General features: G+C 36.9%; 1 protein-coding gene across 4 annotated transcripts; it reads left to right on the top strand.

Moving 5' to 3' along the window:
* Positions 1 to 4010: 4010 nt before the first annotated feature.
* On the top strand, positions 4011 to 20918 carry unkl (unk like zinc finger). Of its 4 annotated transcripts, none has more exons than XM_061710932.1 (16): positions 4011 to 4131; positions 5525 to 5734; positions 8268 to 8444; positions 8887 to 9020; positions 9835 to 9970; positions 10052 to 10169; positions 12108 to 12192; positions 12318 to 12484; positions 12798 to 12986; positions 13537 to 13587; positions 13700 to 13877; positions 13986 to 14075; positions 14173 to 14409; positions 14655 to 14773; positions 14871 to 15128; positions 15281 to 20918. In XM_061710932.1, the coding sequence occupies exons 1-16, from the start codon at positions 4067 to 4069 to the stop codon at positions 15434 to 15436; spliced, it is 2370 nt and encodes a 789-aa protein (XP_061566916.1). In that variant the 5' UTR covers positions 4011 to 4066; the 3' UTR covers positions 15437 to 20918. The 4 variants fall into 4 exon arrangements, with proteins under 4 accessions (XP_061566916.1, XP_061566915.1, XP_061566917.1 ...); XM_061710931.1 differs by having other exon boundaries at positions 14586 to 14773; XM_061710935.1 differs by having other exon boundaries at positions 4078 to 4131; positions 5628 to 5734; positions 14586 to 14773.
* The last annotated feature ends 1294 nt before the right edge of the window (positions 20919 to 22212 follow it).

Raw genomic sequence — 22212 nt, 5'->3', positions numbered from 1 at the left:
TAAATCTTGTGTAAAAGATGCTTCCTTTGTGCATACACAAAGTTTTTGTGACAAAACTGCACACATCATTATGCATGCGGTCTCTCTGATGCCTGGAAGCAGCCTCACATCTTAACGAGCTAAGATTGTATACTTCCCAACTTCTTCAAAATCATTCAAATGTTTTGAAGCAAATATAAGAATAATTGCAGGTGCGCAGCTCAAAGATGGATGCAATCCACAGAATTATTCGCTCCCTTGCCATTTCCTCCCAGCGTGATTGCAGAGCTAAGAGGCAGGTGGTGTTTTCCAAGAAAGGATTGAGACTGAGAAAACATATTATTCACTGTTGACAACACGGAGCTGCTTCGTGCTTTCAATCTGCAACATATGTCACATTTAACAGCAGCAACCAGTGTGGGATATCAGTAAATAACCTGTGCTACACAGTATGCCACGTATTTTATACTTCATCTACATACTTCATGCGTGTCCGGTTCCTTTGAATAGTTTTTTTCTGTAATACTGCACCGTTTTCTATTGAAGTGCATACAATAGAAATATCAAGGAGTTCAGAGAATGTTCACTTTGTTAAACATAGGAGAGGTGCAGGTTTTGTGCAGCAGGAATCCTCAGATGGTGGGTGTGTTATAAAGAGACAAAAAGAAAAAGGGGATTTCCGTCACACCTATATTACATGAGAAACGATGTCTGATTTGCCATCTTGCTGCGAGTCTGTTTGTGCACGAGGCAGCCAGTGATAATGGTGTGACTGGGAAAATAGGAGTCCAAACCACAAACTGTTATTCCAGCTGTAAGTGTCCTGGGAACGCAGTGCTAAGGACTGTATCAGTGACCGTTTTATTAGGGATCTACAAAAATGGAAAGCTTGCTGCAGCGTACGATGCTAAAGAGTGTTGATTGGGGTTTCCTTCACAATGATCTTAATCCTGAGTTTGTGCATGGAGGTATTCTGCTTTTCACACTTTTGTTTTTGAACTGTTTACACATACAAAAGGAGCTTTAAGTATAGATTCTGTGAATGCAATTTGCACTTGAATGTAATGATGTTTTAAAGGATGGATAATGATTTGTAAACAACTTGTGGATCTATGGGTGCTACGGTGGAGGATAAAAACAGAACGCTATCAGTAATAATGCAGTGTGTGCTGTCAAGTTTATTGGTATAAACAGGATCCTCTGTGTACATATGTTCAGCCTCTGAGGAGAAACAAAACACTATTTTTGCATCGGCCATACACACACATCCGCGTGCATACAAACACACTCATCTGACATACTGTGAGAAGAGCTTGACAGCGGGCTGTATGAACAGCTGAGACCACTGAGCAGGGTTAAAGGTTTTGTGGAGGTTGACGTCACAGAAGGAAAAAGGGTGTGACTTTTCCCCTTGCCATATTCAGTGCTTTCTCTGAATGATGCTGTTTCAGTGATGGCTTTGAGAGCAAATCACCATCAATACGCTATCCTTAGGTTCTTCACTTTTTGGGATATTAAACTGTTCCTCACACCAAATAAAAATTAATTCATGAGCAGCCAGAAATTTTCATCCTAAGAAAAATGCTGGACATTGTCTAACTGTAAACTAGGGGTGGGCGGGGCATGTCAAAGTAATTACAAGTGGGTAAGGCAGGGCTTATGTTTAATTATAAAACTGTGCACTCGGTGGACTTCAGTAGCTGAATAATGGATTAGACGTGTAATTGCATTTGTACATTAAAATCCCTTGCAGACAAAAAGAGGAGCTGAGAACAGATTAGCCTTTCAGATACAAAGGCAAATAAAACGGATTTGAGGTTTTCATGAGACATATATTTCAAACTACTTGGTTTTGTTATATTATATTTAGTATATTAGGGCAATACAACAACTTTAATCTAACATATTCCCATTCCCTCTATTAGTAGTTCAATCAATAACATTGAAGACACAAGACTAATGGTTTGGTCAAAAACAATTGATTTGTGTTTTCATATTTCATATTATTGCCTGTTTAAGACAAAACCTAACCATGTTGATCTATATCCAGAACAGCAAAATATTCCATTGCATCCTTTTGTAATAACAACAACTATTCAGACTACAGTTGTATGATAAATTGGTAATTCACAATTCACAACATATTTTTTGTAGTAGCATCTTACTTACCTGATGCCCTGAAGGTCCAGGTTCTTCAGTATTGAACAGAAAAGGATTTGAAGCCTTAAAACAAAGAGTAGTGAGCTGTTGTTTTCATTCACCTTACAGCAGGAAAACTGCCCATGACACCCAAAACTAAAAAAGTAGTTTTTTTTTGCATCCTCAACAACACACACTTCACTGTCATTAAAGCTGTGACTTTTTACAAGTGATGTGTTCAAATATGGTTGTGAGACAGTCAGAACTTCTGCTATACATGCCTGTATTTACATTTCACTACAGCATGTGGATTCTGTTTCTGTACTTTCCTCTAAATCTCCTAACACTAAATAACTATCAAATAAGTATTTGAGCTGAGATGTAGGACATGTCATGAATGAAGGTCTCTGCCAAGACTTGCCTTTAAAATTCAAAGGACAAGAAAGTAGACCAAATTAAACTGGCTGAGTGAATGTGTGTAGTTTCAGCTTGAAATAAAGTGCAAGATTTTTTCTTTTTTTTTAAAGTAAGCTTCAAGAAGTGGGTGGAAATGTTACATTAATTCCCAAAGCACTCATTGTACATCATTTCTGACTCTTTTTTTTTATTGAATTTTTGGCACGACAAACATTAACAGTATAAATATGAATTATAGTGCCTATGGAAAGGACATTAACAAAAATAGTCCTAAAAAAAAAAGAAATGCACACAAAAAAGCAACAACACATACAATACGCCTTGACTAAGTTACATACAGTTCCGCCCAGATAATACAACGGAATTTTCCTAACCAGACTATTCGCCATACAGATGCACATCATGTTACTTACTAGACTGTCTTATCTTCACATCCATCCAGCAGAGTGAAAACAAGTAAAACATACATACATATGTAAAAAAATAAAAAAATACCCACACACAACTAAGAGAAATAACATTCCTATGGAACCGCAGGGAAATCAAGCTTCTTAATATATGAGAAAAAAGGGGCCCATGTAGTGTAAAATTTGTCTGTACACCCATTCAATGTGCATCTTATTTTTTCCAGTTTTATACAGTGTAAAATAGATTTGATCCAAGAGACACGAGTAGGAGCTGCAGAAGATTTCCATACAAGTAAAATTAAACGTCTGACTGTGTTTGTAAGTGAAGCAGGGACTCTGATCTGCATGTTTTAAGAGTCTGAAAATAAATAAATAAATAAATAAATTGTGATGTACATTGAAAACATCTGACAGATCTGGGACAAAGGCACATAAAAGATTTAGAAATTGTATATACACAGCTGCCACTTTATTAGGTGGCTTAAATATACCCTCAAGTATACCTATTAATAAAATCCTTGGTATATCAATTCGTGCCTTCGCCAGAGATATAATACATTTGAAATATATGGCATAATAAATATACAGGACTGTCTCAAAAAAATTGAATATTGTGATAAAGTTCTTTATTTTCTGTAATGCAATTAAAAAAACAAAAATGTCATACATTCTGGATTCATTACAAATCAACTGAAATATTGCAAGCCTTTTATTATTTTAATATTGCTGATTATGGTTTACAGTTTAAGATTAAGATTCACAGAATATTCTAATTTTTTTGAGATAGGATATTTGAGTTTTCTTAAACTGTAAGCCATGATCAGCAATATTAAAATAATAAAAGGCTTGCAATATTTCAGTTGATTTGTAATGAATCCAGAATGTATGACATTTTTGTTTTTGTAATTGCATCACAGAAAATCACAATATTCTAATTTTCTGAGACAGTCCTGTCATTTCATCGCAAACGTAGATCTAAACCATGGATGTATTATGATCTAAACCCGTAAAAGTGTGAAAAGCGCGCGCCTGTGTTGTTTGCGGAGCGCAGTCTCGCGCAGGCGGACGTGCCTGCACGCCAGCGACAGATCCGGCGCATGCGCAGTTCATTGTTTTGACTGAAAATGCCGTCGGTTTCGAAAACGGCGGCCAATGCGTCTCCTCAAACCGAGAAACCTACCCACTATACGTGAGTAACGCCGCTGCAAACGATCAATACATTTTTCTCGTCGCCAGAAAACTGCTGTTTTTTTTTTTTTCCACGGGCACCTTTTACGCCCCTGCATCTCCAGCATTTCCCAAAGTCCCGTGTTGCGCGTTGAAAACATGGTGCTTTTCCTGGCTTTGTGACCAGCGAGCTGTAACATAGCAGACAGCGTCTGCTACCGTCAGTGCTAAGGCAGGAAACACGGACATCTTAACGCACTTCCAATGCCAAACCGTCCGTTATCGGAGTCACTGCGTTTCCTTCGTGCAGTCAAAGAGTCGTTTTGAATCGTGTGTTTTTTACCATTTCACAGGAAATCTCTGCCTGCTAAACGATTAGCCAGCAGCTTGTAAATAGCTCGGCCTTATTTTGAGTTCCCTTTTTTTTTTTTTTTTTCTTCCCTACGCACATTTATTAACGTACGAAACGAACCCTACGATTGGTTGTCTGCGTAGTGGCGCACACGGAATAGCAAACTAATAATGCCGCGTTCCATTTACCTCGGAAATCGGAACTGGGAAGGGCAGCCTTCTTGTGCCGCGTTGCATTTGTCCTCGGAAGTGGGGATTTCCCAGTTCACAGTCGGAATTTTCAACTGGAACGCCCCTCGAAGTGGGATTTCCCACTGGGAAAGTGGGAGAGTCTTCACCACCCCCGAGTTCACATTCCAAGATGGCTGCCCCGGTTGTAAACAGTAGAAGAGAGCTCTGTAAAAATTCGTAGCACTTCATTCTAGTTTTGGTCACACTAAATCAGTCGTATACAAGTATTGCTCGGCATATATATGCTGCTATAGTGTAATTTACATTTCCCATGTGGTATATGCGAACTACAAACTTGTTTACCTACTTTGTAACTGGAACGCTGATAACTCGGCTGTGACGCCAGTTCCGAGTTCCGACTTCCGAGGTAAATGGAACGCAGCATTCTTGGAATGGTAACTCGGGGGTGGTGAAGCTTCTCCCACTTTCCCAGTAGGAAATCCCACTTCGAGGGGCGTTCCAGTTGAAAATTCCGACTGGAACTGGGAAATTCCGACTTCCGAGGACAAATGGAACGCGGCATAAAGCCTGAATTATGGTTCCGCGTTAAATCGACGCAGAGCCTACGCCGTAGGGTTACGGCGTATTGTACGCGGCGACGCGCCGCCGCGTACCTTTACGCCGTAGCAGCTGCGTCGGTGTAACGCGGAACCATAAATCAGCCTTAACGCAAGCTGACCCAAAATACACAGCAGGCTGCAGCGCGACGCAACAACACCGCGCTCTTTTTTTGTTTATGTTTTCCTCGCAGCTTCTTTTGCAGATATATTGAAATAGATAAAATAAAACTCGGTTCACGACACTAGGTTTTTGTTTTTCCCTCGCTGTTTCAGATACTTGAAGGAGTTCAGGACAGAGCAGTGCCCGTTGTTCCTCCAGCACAAGTGTACGCAGCACAGACCCTTTACTTGCTTTCATTGGCATTTTCTTAACCAGCGACGAAGGCGACCCATAAGAAGGAGAGACGGCACCTTTAACTACAGCCCCGACGTGTACTGCACGAAATATGACGAGACTACAGGCATTTGCCCCGATGGAGATGAGTAAGTCCCCGTCTCTCGGTCCCAGTGCAGCTGCTGCTGAATGACAGATGTGTTGAACTGTCATGAGAAACTCTGGAAGCTTCATTCATGCATCACATATTGAATGAGATCAAGGGCGTAGGTTTGCATAGGGACGGTAGGGACATAACACTACCAACTTTTCAGGAGGCTCAAATTGTCCCCACCAACTTTTAAGCAACCTTATTTGCATTATATAATGAGTTCAGATATAAAGGTAATTTAGATTGTCTTCCCAAATGTTGTAAGGATGGAATTAACCCTACCATTATTAAGTGAATTATTTTCATTATGTTCAGACTTTTATTTACCCCTTTTCACTTGTTAATTTGCCGGTCCATTTTTTTTTCCTCAAACGCACGTTTGATTGGCTGATGACTTGACCATTTTTTCCATAATTGCTCAACCCACAGATGCATTTTAGATATGAAAATAAGGGAGAAGAAGGTGAAAGAGACAACCAATCAAAGCAATGTATTACTCTATATATAAATGTAATTTAAGTTATGTTCAAATATTGCCATTTAAATTGCTAATAAAGTCCTGGAATATTCTGGAAGTTTTCAAAATGTTTCTTTAGTAGTTTTTGAAAACAAAGGTTTGAATCGAACCGTGTATCAGGTGAACCAATACACATGAAAGTTAGTATAAGTCAATACAGATTTATTTTGCATTGATCATTTAGCCTATCAATTAATTAGGTTCATATTCGTGACAAATGTAGCCCTGACCCCCGTTCACCCAATCTGTTTGGTCTTATTAATGTCCCGTCCCCAGCAAAAAGTACATGCAGGTTATGCTGTTATATCGTCCCTACCAATGTTGAGACCAAACCTACGCCCTTGAATGAGATACTATTAATCAATTGTTAAGTGGTCCACTCTTTGTTCAGATGTTCATTAAGGACTATGGGGTGAATTATTTTTATTTATTCATTGTTTTGTATAGTGTGATAAGTTTAAGATTGTCTAAGTGTTGTGTTTTAATCTTATTATTGGGGCTGAGGACACATTTATACTTTAAAAATAAGTATTTCAGAATCAGAATCGTCTTTATTGGCCAAGTTTGAACATTGTCCGACAAGGAATTTGACTCTGGTTATTTCGCTCACTGTACCCAGATTTAAAAATAGCAAACAGTAAATAAACAAATGTGGCACTTATTAACATATATACACTAAAAAAACTGAAAGGTGCAGCAGTATGAGGTAAACATGGTAATGACGGCACTGAATAAAATAACATGTACAATCTTTTAAAAGTGAAAGGTGCAGCAGAATGAGGCAGACATGATTAATGTTGGAAGGTGCATTGTTACAGCATGTGATAGTGTTATTATAATTACTGTTATTATTGTTATTGCACGGTGATTCTCTGAGACTCTATTAATTTTGAGAGTTCATCAGAGCAACAGCAAGCAACAGGGAAGAAACTGTCCTTGTGTCTGGAGGTTTTAGCGTACAAAATTTGACAGAATGTCAGATATTAGTAGAAGAAAAATACTGTAGTTTTGCTGTTTTGTATTATATTTCACAGATGAGGATATATTTTTCTTGGTAACTGCTTGCTGGACAACATTTGTCCTTTAGTTTTGGTCTTTGTTGCCAGAGATGTTGGCTGAAGTTATGCATAAACTGTTACACGGTCAGCCCTTTGTGTGGCTCTTTTGGCAGTTGCATGAATATTTTGCTGTTCTGTTACAAGATAACCTTTCTGGGTGATGTTATCTTTTCTGTAACACTATTGCATCAGACTTTTTTGCCACAAGATTTGCCATTGAACAGGTTAGCTATTTTTCTCTTGCATTACACTTAGTACAGCTTTTTTTTTTTTTTTGGATTAGTTGTGAAATTAATTTCATGTCTTGTCCTGTATTACAACAGAACCATTTTGCTGATTGTTAAAGATAATTCTGAATTTGATAGCAATGACACACAAATGATGCTTAGACATAATTAAAGATCAATTGTGTGTGTGAGCATTGTGAGTGCAAGAAAGGGTTAAAGACGAGTAATATCATTAAAGTGGTTGAAGATGTACACTGCAGCCCTTACAATTCCTCCTCTGCAACTGGAAGCTATTTTTGTATGACCTTATGTGTTGCTATAGCAACTGTTGCTGCTCAAGTCAGGAAAATTTGGTTTATTCAAGGGGCTTATTGGCCGTACATTTGTTGAGGCAGTGCTGTTCTGTCGGCTTTGATTTTACAGAAAAAATCTGAATCCAGATGCTTTGTGTTATTCTGTGAAAAAAAAATAGTGATTTTAATTTTAAATCGAAAGAATAAGAAAACATTTGAACCATGTTTTAAATATGAGCTCATTATTTGCCTGTGTCATGCTGTTTATAATCATTGACACAAATATGCTTTTTTTAAAGGAGTACTTTAAAATATTGTTTTACAATAACTTTTTTTTTATATATAACATTATATTGAAGGCCATGCCAGTCCTCTCAGTACTTGTCTTTTAGATCGGTTGATGAGATGGCTATATTTCTTGTGCTTATTTTCTTAGCTGCCCTTATCTACACCGGACCACTGGTGACACAGAACGCAAGTACCATCTACGATACTACAAGACGGGCACTTGTATACATGAGACGGATGCTCGAGGGCATTGTGTGAAGAATGGCCTGCACTGTGCTTTTGCTCATGGCCCGCATGATCTCCGACCTCCAGTCTATGATATCAGGTGACAACAGAGCAAATAGTTGGCTTTTCATATGCTATTGTATACTATTGACTTAAAGCTTTTCAGTCTAAAACTAAAATGTGTAATTTAGACATTCATCAAACACCTACAGTAACCTTTAGCTGGGAAGGGAATCATTGTTTGATTTTTACTGTGGATTTTGGCTTCATGCATAAAGACCTTCTTAAGCAAAAACTACTAGCGCTGAAGGAGTGAGTGAGGTTATCAAAGCAAGCTATTATAGATATTTTAATCAAATGGTTAAATTGACAAATCCCCTTATGTGCAAAGTATCTTGATTTGTGTTCTGTGTGATGTGATTTCATGATGTGCATAATTTTCATTAAGCCGCGATAGATTCAGTTAATACTCTCAGGTCAAGGGTGTTTTTGTTTTCGAGGAGCAAGGAAGAGAAATAATGAATTCAGTTTTTTGTTCACAGAGAGATCCAAGCACAAGAGGCCCTCCAGAATGGTCAGCTGGGATCTGGGGAGGGCATTCCTGATTTACAGCCCGGCGTACTAGCCAGCCAAGCTATGATTGAGAAAACTCTGACAGAAGATCCCCGGTGGCAAGGTGGGTAACTCCTAGGGATGGGTGGTATGGACTAAAAAATTTATCACGATAATTTCTGGCATTTATCCCGATAACGATAAAAATTACGATAAAAAAAATACCAATTCAACTCCACCTTTGTAACTATAAATCTATCACCACATTCAGTCTTTGGAGCCCCCAAATCACTGCTCTAAAAGAATACTAAACTACTTTTTAAATTGAATTAATAAAAACCAATTAAATTAGTACACCTGTACTGCAAAACTGTAATGATTCAGATCCGCCATGTTTGTTACACAAACACGTATCAACAGGAATTTTTCTTTCTTTCTTTCTTTCTTTCTTTCTTTCTTTCTTTCTTTCTTTCTTTCTTTCTTTCTTTCTTTCTTTCTTTCTTTCTTTCTTTCTTTCTTTCTTTCTTTCTTTCTTTCAGGCTCATTTCCTTCCTTCCTTCCTTCCTTCCTTCCTTCCTTCCTTCCTTCCTTCCTTCCTTCCTTCCTTCCTTCCTTCCTTCCTTCCTTCCTTCCTTTCCGTACGTTGTGCGTGTATTTAAAGCAGAACCATAAATCAGCTTCACACAAAAACGTCATCAACGGGAATTTATTGTTTTTACCGCGATATGACAAATTCTTACTGTGGGGGATTTTTTTGACGGTATATCGTGAACGGTAAAATATCGCCCATTCCTAGTAACTCCTCTCTAAAACTGTAAAAAGTTTTAAAACATTGGCAAATAAACCACACTTCACTTTTAAGAGGAGAAAAGTTAATAACCTGCAACATGAAAAGATACAATAAAGATGTCATTAACACTCAGTGTCTGTTTTTGCAGACACCAACTTTGTTTTGGCCAATTATAAAACAGATCAGTGTACAAAGCCCCCAAGACTATGCAGACAGGGCTACGCATGCCCCCACTACCACAACAGTAGGGATCGAAGGAGAAATCCACGAAAGTTCAAGTACAGGTGAGCTCTGGGTCATTGGCAGTGATATGTTTTTTGGTGTCAAGTATGTAAATGTTAAAGGTTGTGACTGTGTGAATGCAGGTCAACTCCATGCCCTAACGTGAAACATGGTGATGAGTGGGGTGAACCCTCCAAGTGTGACAGTGGAGACAGTTGCCAGTATTGTCACTCACGCACCGAACAGCAGTTTCATCCAGAGGTAAGGGAACTTTTTGAATGTTATATGATTAAATATCTCAAATAGAGTAGGTAAAAAGATTAATTTGATGGAAAATATTTACACAAGTCTTTAAATTCCATTTTAATTCAAATCTGGAGAGTGGGGTGGTCGGGGCAGTACCACGAATGAAAGCCTTTGCATTCAATTTTTCCATTTAATCCATCATCTGGCAAAAATCCTTACTAGCAGAAAGCTTTCACACTAAGTCTGATTTGTTTATTTAATTTTTTCATTTATTTATTTAAGATTTGTGGCTCTACCTTTATTTGAAAGTGGTTAGACTGGAAAGTTGGAGTAAAGAGAAAGGGGAAGACCTGCAGCAAAGAGTCACAGACCAGGATTATAACGTGGACTGGCTGCATGAGGGCGACAGCCTCTATCTATGGTGCGCCTGCTCAACCAACTGAGCTCTCTGGTGCCCGTTTTCAGTTAATACATCTGTCACGGATATTCATAATACAGGGAACAATGGAGCCATCGAACACTGTGAACAATGGAGAGGACCACATAATCACCCTTAGTCTTCCTGACTTCCTCTGATCTGAGGATGAGAGTTAGGAGAGTTTCACCAGGTCTAATTTGATACCTTTATCCAGCTAGTAATCCTGGAAACTTCTCATATAAGCACAGTCAATCATGATTCAGTGAACCGTGTATCCTGAAACAAAGTGTTTTGGCTTCTTATCAGTCACTTTTGAGAAAGATGTTCTGATGTAAAGTGCCTCTTAATGGTAAAACAATTTTCCTAAAAAGCATTTGACTGATCAAACCTGTTCAGAAAACGAAAGTAGGGAAGCTTGTTTCTTGCTGAAAAGTTGCAGCATCATACAGGACACTTGTAACTTAGTCAGTCAAAAGTCTGAGCCTAATAATAATGCATTCTTTTTTTTTTTAAACATACAAATATGGGTTTAGTATGCAAAGATCTTTGTACGTAAACTAAACTTAAGTTGACTTGGACATTTATTTGTGACTGTCGTTTTGCGCAAAACAACAGCAATTCTATTCTTAAACACATGTTTTCAGGGTTTCTACATTTTCTCGGAGGAATTCATGTGACTTGTCACACAGCAGGTTCTCAGGCTTCTGCAGCAAAGCACTCAATATTGATCCAACTCCAAGCTTCACTCGTGAGACGGAGGTTGTGTTGTTTAGTCACAGACAACAGGCTTTTTTTGTCTTTTTATCTTATTTAATTTATTTTGTATTAATTGTCTTGACTTGATCTAATCTTTTTTAACTTATAATAGAAAATAACTGTGCAGCTAAATATGATGGGAGATTAATAAAAATGACGGTTGAAATTACAAAACATAAGAATTTATTATCAGTTTCATGTCACTCTAGTCATAATAATCTTATTCATTAAAAAAGACAAAAAAAACATTTACTTTCCACAGGCATTAATACTTTTGTCAGGTGAATTGCAGTTTTACTTTCAAACGTACGGTACTTATTTATTCAATGGAAATTTGAGCTGCACGGTATTAAAAAAAACTATCACAGTGGAAAACTGCAGTAACAACATGACTTGACACTTACATTGTAAACCGATACTTCATTGTACGGTATTTATATTGTTCCGCTATGTTTCCATTTTATTCCAGCGACATGGTGCTATCATAAATGAACAGAAAACTGTTCCCTACAACAACTTCCACAACTCTTTGTGTAAATTAGCATCTGTGTTGACATCTTGGGCAACAAAGTTCCATCCGATCGTCCAAATATATGATTAATTTGATCATTTAGTGTGAATGGAAGGGTCTTTAACAACAATAGACTACAGTTGTTGATGTTTTTGCAATATTGATATTGCACATCTCGACAAAAATTCTATATATTGCAAAGTTTTTGTTCTTTTTCATGATTAAGATGTGTTAATCTTGTATCCATACATTGTTTTTAATCTTCCAGATCTACAAATCTACCAAATGCAATGATATGAGACAAACCAGATATTGTCCCAGGGGACCATTTTGTGCATTCGCACATGTAGAAAGTAAGTCTGCACCCGTATGCTAATGGAGTATTACAAATGTATCAATTATTTAAAACAAATAAAACTTGTATGAAATGGTTGTTTCTGTATGATATGAAAACATGATTGTATTTGAATCCTCTTAGGAATTCCCTCCACAGAGGAGACCATGAACTCTCTGCTAACAGCGATCCAGTCGGGTTCGCAGTCCCAGCTCAGCTCTCAGCAGTATTTAGAGGGTCCAGTCTCTGAGTGGAACAGTGGAGGAACCTCCACCACCAGCACGACCAGTAGCAACGGACAGATAGGAAGTGTATGTTTTTTTCCCCTTTTATCAGAACTAGCTCAACTCTCCTGCTGAATTTCAACAGAATTGATATTTTTACTTCCTCTTTTATCGCTGCTTATCATTAAGGCACTGAATATATCTATTTCCTCAGAGACTGCTTAGCATCCTCTAATTGTTCTCATCTGTTATAATTTCTTTTTCCCATTGTGTTTTTTGCTGTTCAATTCAGTTTATTAGTCATCGCTTTCATAATCCACTCAGAATAAGTATTTTGGTCTACCTTTTTCATTATTTTGATCGTCATTTCATTGAGATGGTGTGCACTTCTCTTTCTCAGGTTTCATGTTCTAATAACTCGACTGTAACACCAAGCTCAGGAAGTGAGAGTTTGTTATCCCCAGTGAGCTCCATCAGCAGGGCCCTATCCCTAACTAATAGTAGTTTATGTTCAGAGTCCAGCACATCCAGTGTCTCATCCCTGACGTCTAACTATGCCAAAGCTCCGGGCTTTGAACGTGAGGATCAGGTACTCAGACAGCACTCTTGAGATTTACGAAGAATAAAACTCCGGCAACTTAAGATTTTTCACTTCATGTATCTGACGTTTATTTTTCAGTCATTTTTTTCCTTTTTTTTCTTGTCATTTTAATTTGAATCATTTTAAACCCCCTCACCATTAATTCCAAATTATTCAGTTCATGTTTTCAAATGATGTAGGTTCAACACTTGAGACACTGCAGCTGTTATCAGGGCTCTGATTGTTGCTATGCTGAGATTATTTTCTTAATGAGGAATTTTAAAACAAAAAAGGAGCTAAAAAGTAGTTTCAACTTGTGAGAAGACGGTATTTATGGCTTCATGATAGCTTAGGTTAGCTTACCTCAGGTTGTTTTCGGAGGCTCTGACAGAAAAATGTTGCTGACGCACAACAAAAGGATACGGACTCTTTTATTCACTAATGATTTTCTTGAGCTACAAGAGCCGTCAGTGGAAGTCAAAAAAATTGTATTTTCTTGATATCAAACCATTTTTTTAATTAACCTAGTGCGGTTTTTGTGTCATTTTATCATTTGCAGATTAAAAGCAAGGGACATATTGATCACAAACTGATGGACCAAGACAAACAGGTTAGTAAATGAAAGAGTTTCTTCACTGGCATAACCTGATGTTATAGTTCATTTGATTTGTTTAAAATGTAATGCTGTGATTATTAACGATTTTTCTTTGCTTTCCTTTTAGACACAAAATACTGTATTCTCTGCAGTGAACCCTTTGGCATCAAGCTTTACTTCCAGCATAACATCAAGCTTGGCCTCCAGTATTGGCTCAGATAGTTCTTCACCCACCACCTTATCAACAATGAATGCAAAAGCCACTCCTTTCTATCCGGGGAGCAACACAGTGGAGTCTGTCATAGGTAACTGCACGTAAAACCTAAAAGTGCACGATGAACAGGTTGAAGAGATTATTTCAGCTTTGTATTTTGCTATTGAATGTCAGTCACATTTACTGCGCTTCCCATCAGGCTCTGCGCTGGACCTCAACTTTAGTGACATCAATGTTGCCTCTCTGGATAAAGAACTGGAGGAGCAAGATAACAATCTAGGAGCGCCAAGTATGAGCTTGCTCCGTTGTTTGATCATTTGATCCCAACAGCCTTTTCATAAAGCGTGTCTTTCTAAATCAACGGCTGCTCTTGCTTTGTCCTTCAGGTCAGAGGGTGCTGGGTGGATCTGCTCCTGTTAACATTCCTGGATCCCTGGCACGGTCATCCTCTTTTAATTCCTCGTCATCGCTTTCCACCTCCCCTCTAAGCTCCATTTCCCAGTCTTTGTCGCAGTCCCTCCTGTCTGGGACAGCATCTCAGCTAAATCACTCTTCCAATATGTTGGCTAAGCAAGAGCACGGCCTGCTGGGAACACCCACTTCTTCAACTCAGAGCTCTCTGGGTAAGCTTTTTTTTTTTTTAAAGTCATTTACTCAGTAGTTGATGCCTTAGTGTCAACCACTTTCTTTTAGCTCAGCTTAAAAATTAAAACCAATTTCGTATTTATCGTCTCAGACAAGTAAAATAAGTGTAAAATTTCTCAAACTATCTCAATTCTGATCCGAACAAATGGTCTAGGTTTAAATGGAGGAGCTAGCAACATTTGGGACTTTGTAAGTGGCAGCTTTTCACCAAGTCCATCTCCAGTTTTCAGCAGCCTGACCTCCACAACCAGCAGTGCTGATCTGGCCCGCCTTTTTAGAGAGCTGGATGAGGCCAAGAGGAAGATCAAACAATGGGAAGAGGCCTGGCATCAGGTCAAACAAGTCAGTATTTAGCATGAATATCTATTGGAATACAAACCTTGGTGTCCCATGTCATTGTTGGTAGTTTTACAAAGACGGCGCTGACTTTTTGTTCCAGGCCTTTGAAGCTTGCCAGAAAGATGCACAAGAAGCAAAGGAGCAAGCAAAGGCTGCTGAGGCGGAGCGGCAGCTGGCGGAGCAGAAATGGGAGGACACTGAGCGCAAGCTGAAAGAGCTCCAGGGGGACTTTGATGTGTTTTGTCGCACCCCTGGAACACCTCTCCTTCGTAGCTACGGAGAGCTGGACCAGCTCCCCTTGTCAAAGCTTCACTGTATCCAGAGTCAGCTACGTAATGACCTAGACCTTATAGATGGGGTAAGAAAGCCTCGGCCTCACATGACATTTCATTTGTAGCACCTGCATGGTTTAAGACATTTTCCCAGACTATTATTTCCAATCATTTGAGAAGTCTGCATGAATTGTATTTTAGGTTGCAGCTGATATCAGTTCTTTTCTTCCCCCAACAGGTAATATATCAGCTTCAATCAAAGAAATGTATAGTTTGCCAAAAGCATGATCGTTGCATTGTTCTGCAACCTTGCCAACATTATGTACTATGTGAGAACTGTGCACCTAGTAAAACAGAATGTCCCTACTGTAGAACAAAAATATTGAAGTGGTGATGTACAGTAACTTGAGGTACTATTTAAAGAATTAGCCCTTTGAAAAACTACTAATAGATAATACATTTTCTAAGCAGCAATGTCTGTTTCTTACAGTGATAGAATTACTTTAGGATAAAATGATGTTTGACTGACAAAACAAATAGTATTATAAATCAGGTTGCATACTGGGGATTCAATTATTATTGTTTGTACTCATTTTATGTAAATGTGCACGTTGTTAGTCAATTTGATCGCTCTCTGTCTAAAAAAGCCATGCAGTCAGATCGGAATATAAATTGCCTTGTAATTCTAATATATTTATCCATGATTCAAGCACTACAGGATGAGCAGTAGCTCTCTGATCCAGGTCTAGATGTTGGTTTTACATTTTTGGATAAACACACAATAGATAAGGTTTTTCCTTCTTAAAAAAGCAAACATATGAGTCATTAACCCGTTAGCTCTTAAAGATCAAAGATGAATAAATGCAGTCTGTGAATATTTGTAAGAACTCAGTGTGCAGAGGAAGTGTTAATTTGTGGGTTGCTCTTCAATCTTGTGTGGCATCAGAAGTAGAGTACTGAAGAAATCAGTAAATAAGTAATGAAAGGGTGAACTGAATCCGTTTGTGTCTTTGTTAAAGATTAATACATCTGAATTGTAGAAAGAACAGCAGTGTGTGTCACAAACTCCCTTGAGTTGACATTAAAAGTCACTCTGAGCAACGCTTTTATTCATACAACATCAAAGAACGGTTCGCTGTAGCCCACCTAACTTTAAATCATAATATTGAAGTACAATTTCAGGCACTTGAGTGTGAATGATGTTTAAATTGATGAATCATATGTTTGTTTTTAGTATTCTTGAGTTATTCTTGAGTTCCAAATTGAATAGATTGCCTGTGAAATGTTCAGCATAACCATCACATCAGAAAGCACCAGTGTCCAGGAACTCTGCTGAACGAGTTTCTTACAAGTATTTCTTGGAAAAACATAACTTTTTGGCCCAACTATTCTGCAACAGTAGGAAAAGAAAGTGGCACTCAATAATATAGCACGCAGTTTAGACAAGCAGCAATGACTTGACTTAGGGAGAAAACATCAAAACCTGTAAATGTTTTGATGTGTGCAGTCGTTCTGTTTTTTTTTTACATGAAATGACATTTTGTTGAACCCCTAAAATAAAACTTCAATCCACAATTTTTCAAATGCAACCAGTCAAACATCATTACTTTAACCAAGTTTCTAAGGAAGTTTGACTTATTAAAAGCACTTTGTTACCAGGGGACTTAATGGGTGTTTAAAAAATGCTTTAAGCTGCTTTGTAGGTATTTCTTTTGTGTCTTTTTAGTTTCATACTTTATTTTCTACATAAGCTAATGTCTGAAGCTTTTGTCAGTACTGTGAAAAATAATTTGAATATTTCATATTTCTTATTGGTAAATCATGGCATGGCTCTACTTAGAGGTTTCATTAAAAACAAACAACAAAAAAGTCCACAATTGTTTCTACTTTCATAGTTAGATTTATAAAATTCAATCAAATAAGTGCAAATTTAAACTGCATTGTAGGTATAACCAGCAGCTGTGATATCAGTAAGGCACATGCTATGTGTTAGGGCTGTTTGTCAATCACTTAGTTTTGTTATGTAGAAGTTTGTATAGCCTATCAATTAGAGAAGCATGTATTGTATTTGCTAAAAGCCTGAAATGGTGACTTTTGTAGGAAATCTTGCCTCTTGACTTTGTTTAGAACATATCGGCCTCTAACTTCCCTGAAGTGCCTTGCCTTAGTTGAAAAAGCTATGTGTACAATTATCTAAGCAAACACCAGTAGTTGAAGCTTGTACACAGGTGTATGGACATTTAACTTTGCAAGAGCATCAACATGTGTATGACTATATGTGTATATTCCATGGTTTTTGGCCAAATTCTTAAGTATTTCTGCGGGAGAAGAAAAAAAATCGAAGATTTGAAATTGCAGCGTCATGTGTACCGACTCCACTTCTCTCCAAGTACCCACCCACTGTTTTCTTGGTTGTGGTGCTCTTTTGGTGCAGCTTCACTCCCAAAATGCATTCTTGATTTACATTTGGGAGTATGGAGGTGTAGAACGTGCAAAATTTGAATCGTGAATTAGAAAAATGCTTTTTGAGAAGTCCAGTTGTTTTCTTTTCATAAATCTGCAGTGAATGAAGACGTTCATGGTTTACTCGCGGGGTGGATTTTGGATAGGATTTAAGCTTAGGTTTCTTCAAATTGAGATGACCTTCTACTGTGTTTAAGAATTAAAATCTTTTTATTCTTACTTTGAAATCAGTAGAAAACCATGTATCTCCAGGTACACTTTTTGCTACATATGGATATGGGATATAACGCATTGTTTACATTCTCACAAATGACAATTAAGCAACTCAGAGGAAAAATATCAAGAAAACTTATGGTATTTTAGCATTTCATATGTATACTACAGCATAAAAGGCAGGCTATACACTTTTGATATTGCATGTTATGCGATATAGTAACCAGCTACCAAAAAAACCAACAAAAAAAAAACAGTAGAAAAAAAAATGCACTGTGTCACACTGCCAGACTATTTGTATCGACTTATTTTAGTGTAGTTAGGCTTAATAACTTCTGCAAGCTTCGCTGCTACTGGAAAAGGTATTAATGTAGTTTCCTGTTAAACATTTAGGTGTTTGAATGTTGTGCATCCACAGCTCAGATTTCATAAACTGCGAAATAATTCATCTAACTTGACTTTTTTCTTTTTTTTTTTTAAATGAATTATTAATTTGTAATTTAATCTAGGTCAAAGGTTCTCTGCTTTTTTGCTTTTTTTTTAATATCACTTAATATGATGTCATGGGCCTGTACTACTGTAGATTACTCCTTTTTTCTTCTTTTTTTTTTGTTTTAAATTGATTGAAAGCTAAGTTCTCCCCTGTACACTAGATGGTGGTGTACTGTGCAGCTAATTCAAAGAGTCCTTTGGTCTATTTTGTTTCGCCTGTAAATCCAACACAACTAATGATGTCTAGCGTGGAAATATTCAAACAAACCAAAGTTGTGTTCTAGTTGCTGTCCAAATGTGTTTTTTAGAGGAAAGCATTTTTGATAATGTTCAAGTGCTGGCAGCTCAGCCCGGTCTCACTGAAAGTAAGAAAGGACAGTTCAGTTAGCAAGGTGGTCTACGTGAAAATGGGACAAAGTCCAACCTTGTAAGTAGCAGGAGTTCTCTTTTTTTTATTTTTTTGCTTTATTTCTTTTATTCAGTACAATATCTAAATCCCGAGTCTTTAACACGACTCGCTTTTTGCTTACAACATCAATAGACTAATCCCATTATTTTGCTGTTTTACCAAAGATGTGTATTCTTCTTTTTTATTTTCTACTACATTTTCATCATTTATTTTACTTCAGCATAAACTCTAAATTGATTCAAAAATAGAGTATGTCACCTAGTACCTTAAATAGATGAAATAATTAATACGTAAAAATGATTAATGGTATGTTTTTTCTATCTAAATTTAGTTGTAGTGGCTTGATACACAGATGATCAAAAATGCATGTGTCAGATCCTTACAAAATGTGTATTTGTACTTTGTTTTGTGTTGAATATACATCACTGTTTCAGGTCAGCATGTGCAACATTGGCTTGCATTTACTGACCTTAAACTAAGATTAAATGTCAGTTTAATTGTTGTCTACAGTGAAGGAATGTTTAGATAAATGACATTTGTGCTTCTGAAGTGGCCATATAAACTTTATAACAGTACTGTTTTAAGTAAATTTTTGACTTTGCTTAATCTAAATTGTTTGGAAATTGATAGGTATATGCATTATATGTTATGGTAGGCCTACAGTGACTGTAAGGTGCTTTTATTTTGCTTTTTTTTTTAGGGGGGGCACTTTCTTTTATTTCTCAGAGCCATGGCCCAAATTAGGGTTTCTTTTATTTTTCATTTTATTTTATTTTCTACCTGAGACAGAAAATGATTGTGAAGCATCAGTGGCAGATACAGACGTAATTACAACTTCATAAATATGCTAATTTGTTGTTGGCTCGTGGTCTCTAGAAATCGACTTGGCCCGGTTTTCAAGTTTGCTAAAAGCAAGATGAAACAAATATTCACTTAGTAAGCACAGCTTGCATCTCTTCAGATATTTTTTCTTTATCTCAAAATGGACCAATTAATTTCAAATGAAACTGTGCCTTTTTAAGAATTACGTAATATGGATTGACTGAAAAGGGAAAAAAAACACACAATATAGTTAATCTGAATCAAAATTCCAGTGCCTTAAAATAATTTTCTGGACCACAATGTAATTTCTAAAAGTTCTGTGTATTCAGGCAACTTGAGCTGAAAGGGAAACTGCTAACTTGATGCAATTCACTTCACAAATATTATAGGATGAAAGATTTTAATTGAATGATAATTGTTGGTCTCAGTCTGTATTTGCCGTACAGTTAAAGAATATATAGCAATAGTTAACCACTGAATACACAGTTTTGTTATCAATTAGTCATTTGGCACCAAAATGTCATTTGTTTGTTGGGAAAAGCACCAAATAGAAAGAATCTTGTAAATGAAAAGTGATAGGCATTTCATTTTTCTCTGCTCTGTATTGGAATAGTTTAATCTATTTTGCATTATTGTTAGTAGTTGTGTCTTTTTTTTGTTTGTTTTTGTAACTTTATGAAAATGGAGCCAGAGGATTTATGCAATCTTGTATATGTTTATGGATATGATGTATGGAGCTGTTTTGAATTAAGTACAAATAGTAAAAAGTCAAAAGTAAATAATCTTAATGTGGAACCAGTTGTTCCATGTACTTTACAAATTTCTGTAGAAATTGTTATTTTAACATTGAAACCCTGAAATATTGAATGTATTCTTCTAAATTAGATATTCAACTAATAGGTCACTGGATATTATGGATCGCAGTTAATTGATTATGATGTAGCATCTAGTTGTGAACTGCTATTCAATAAAATCTATTAGAACTTTAATGCAAGTTTTGAAGTTTCTATTTGTCAGTATATCGGGAGAGTATAAAGAAAGAAATGTATTTCTCTCAGGGTAGAACAGTGATTTGACCCAGAATGTGTTAAATCTGAGGAAACAGCATTTTATGGATTAATATACTTCATGTCGTTGGGTTAAGACATTTATAGATTTAATTAAAAACAAAAAAAAAAGTCGCTTATTTTGTGACGAGCTGTATGGATACGTAGGAAATTCTATACTGATAAATGTAGTAACTATTCCATTGGTTTATTGATATTTTGTGTTGTTAACACAAATACAGGTGCAAGTCTTTGGATATTAGATGTTTCTTTTCTACTTTGAGGATTGTGTACCATATATTTACTGTAGTGTGTTACTAGTTTGTTAACACTTGTTTAATTGTTACACTACAGTTATGCAATGGTTTACAGAATTTACACATTATTTTTACCATCTTGAGAATTAAAGTAATTTTTTTTTCCATTTGAAATGTGTGTGTACTTTCTGTCTCAAGCACGACCTACAGAAACTAGCCTGCTCAGTCGTTCCCAAGCCAGGTTCCTCTGGTATTTGAGTTTGATTTCGAGGGGGCGGTGCCCCAGATGCAGAAGAAACTGCCTCTGGATGCTATTGGATACTCAAAAAAACAGTACAACATGGTCTTTGCAATTTAGCAGCGATCTTGGTTGTTCTGAGTGGCTTTGGACTGTCCTGAGCCGTCTCCCTGTTGCTATTGGTTTGGGATGTTCTGTACTGATCTAAATGACTGAATGTGTTTGACTGGCCAGAAGGAAGAATGTTACTTTGAAGAAAAATATTTTACACTAAAGTACATATATAGATCATCTAAATCAAGTCTTTCCCAAACAATCAAAAATGCAAAGGGACTTTCTTTAAGCAGACTTTACGATGCAAGTAGAATTTATTATATCGACGCGCTCAAGAGACAAGACATCAAACAGGTGACATATCATATCACATATCAGCTGCATTATCTGGCAGGATAACCATCTGAATAGATTTAAACTTGTTGACAAAAAGGAATATTTTACTCATCCATTTGTTTCTGGTTCAGTAGGAAGAAAAAGTTAAAGATACAAAAATTAAAGGTAAATATAAATCTATAACTAAGGCTTTAATCATACACAAAACATTATTACTGTATTAATTATAACAAAATAAGTTGCACACTAATAATTGTTGGACTACTTTTAGCTTTAACGATGGCACACATTCACCGTGGCATTATTTGGATAAGCACATCGGTCAGCAGTTAGGGTGATGATATGCAGGATTTCACTGGAAGCAACTGCAGTGGATAAGAGATTCCCACTGGAAAACACTGCATTATGTTTCAGATGGAAACAAGTAGATTAAAATAGTTATTTTGGAATATGATGAATACTGTGGTTGTGAATAAATTGTTTTATTGGTCTCCATCAGACACAAAACAACTAAGGAGACTGAAACTGCTGAAGCATGTTTATTAAAAATAAGAAAGATGGCGTAAAGGAGGAAATGTTGAATAAAAGAAATGAATGATCATGTTGGGAAATCAAAGAAAATCAAAACAACTGCAAAGCTGAGAAGTAAAAATACGGCCATTTTCACGTGCGCAATGCAAAGAAAACTTTTGGATGGGACTTAACCATGTAACTGAGAGACTAACAAAGAGAAAAGGCTTCGGTTTGACAGGTGTAGAGTGATGGGTGCATTAGGACCAGAAGAGAGGTGGAAAAAGTGATGTACCCACTTAGTTTAGGTTCAGCAACATTTTGGGACCA

Source organism: Cololabis saira, chromosome 21 (assembly GCF_033807715.1).
Source record: "Cololabis saira isolate AMF1-May2022 chromosome 21, fColSai1.1, whole genome shotgun sequence".
In the NCBI taxonomy this organism is placed as follows: Eukaryota; Metazoa; Chordata; class Actinopteri; order Beloniformes; family Belonidae; genus Cololabis; species Cololabis saira.
This window is presented reverse-complemented; position numbering and strand designations above follow the sequence as displayed.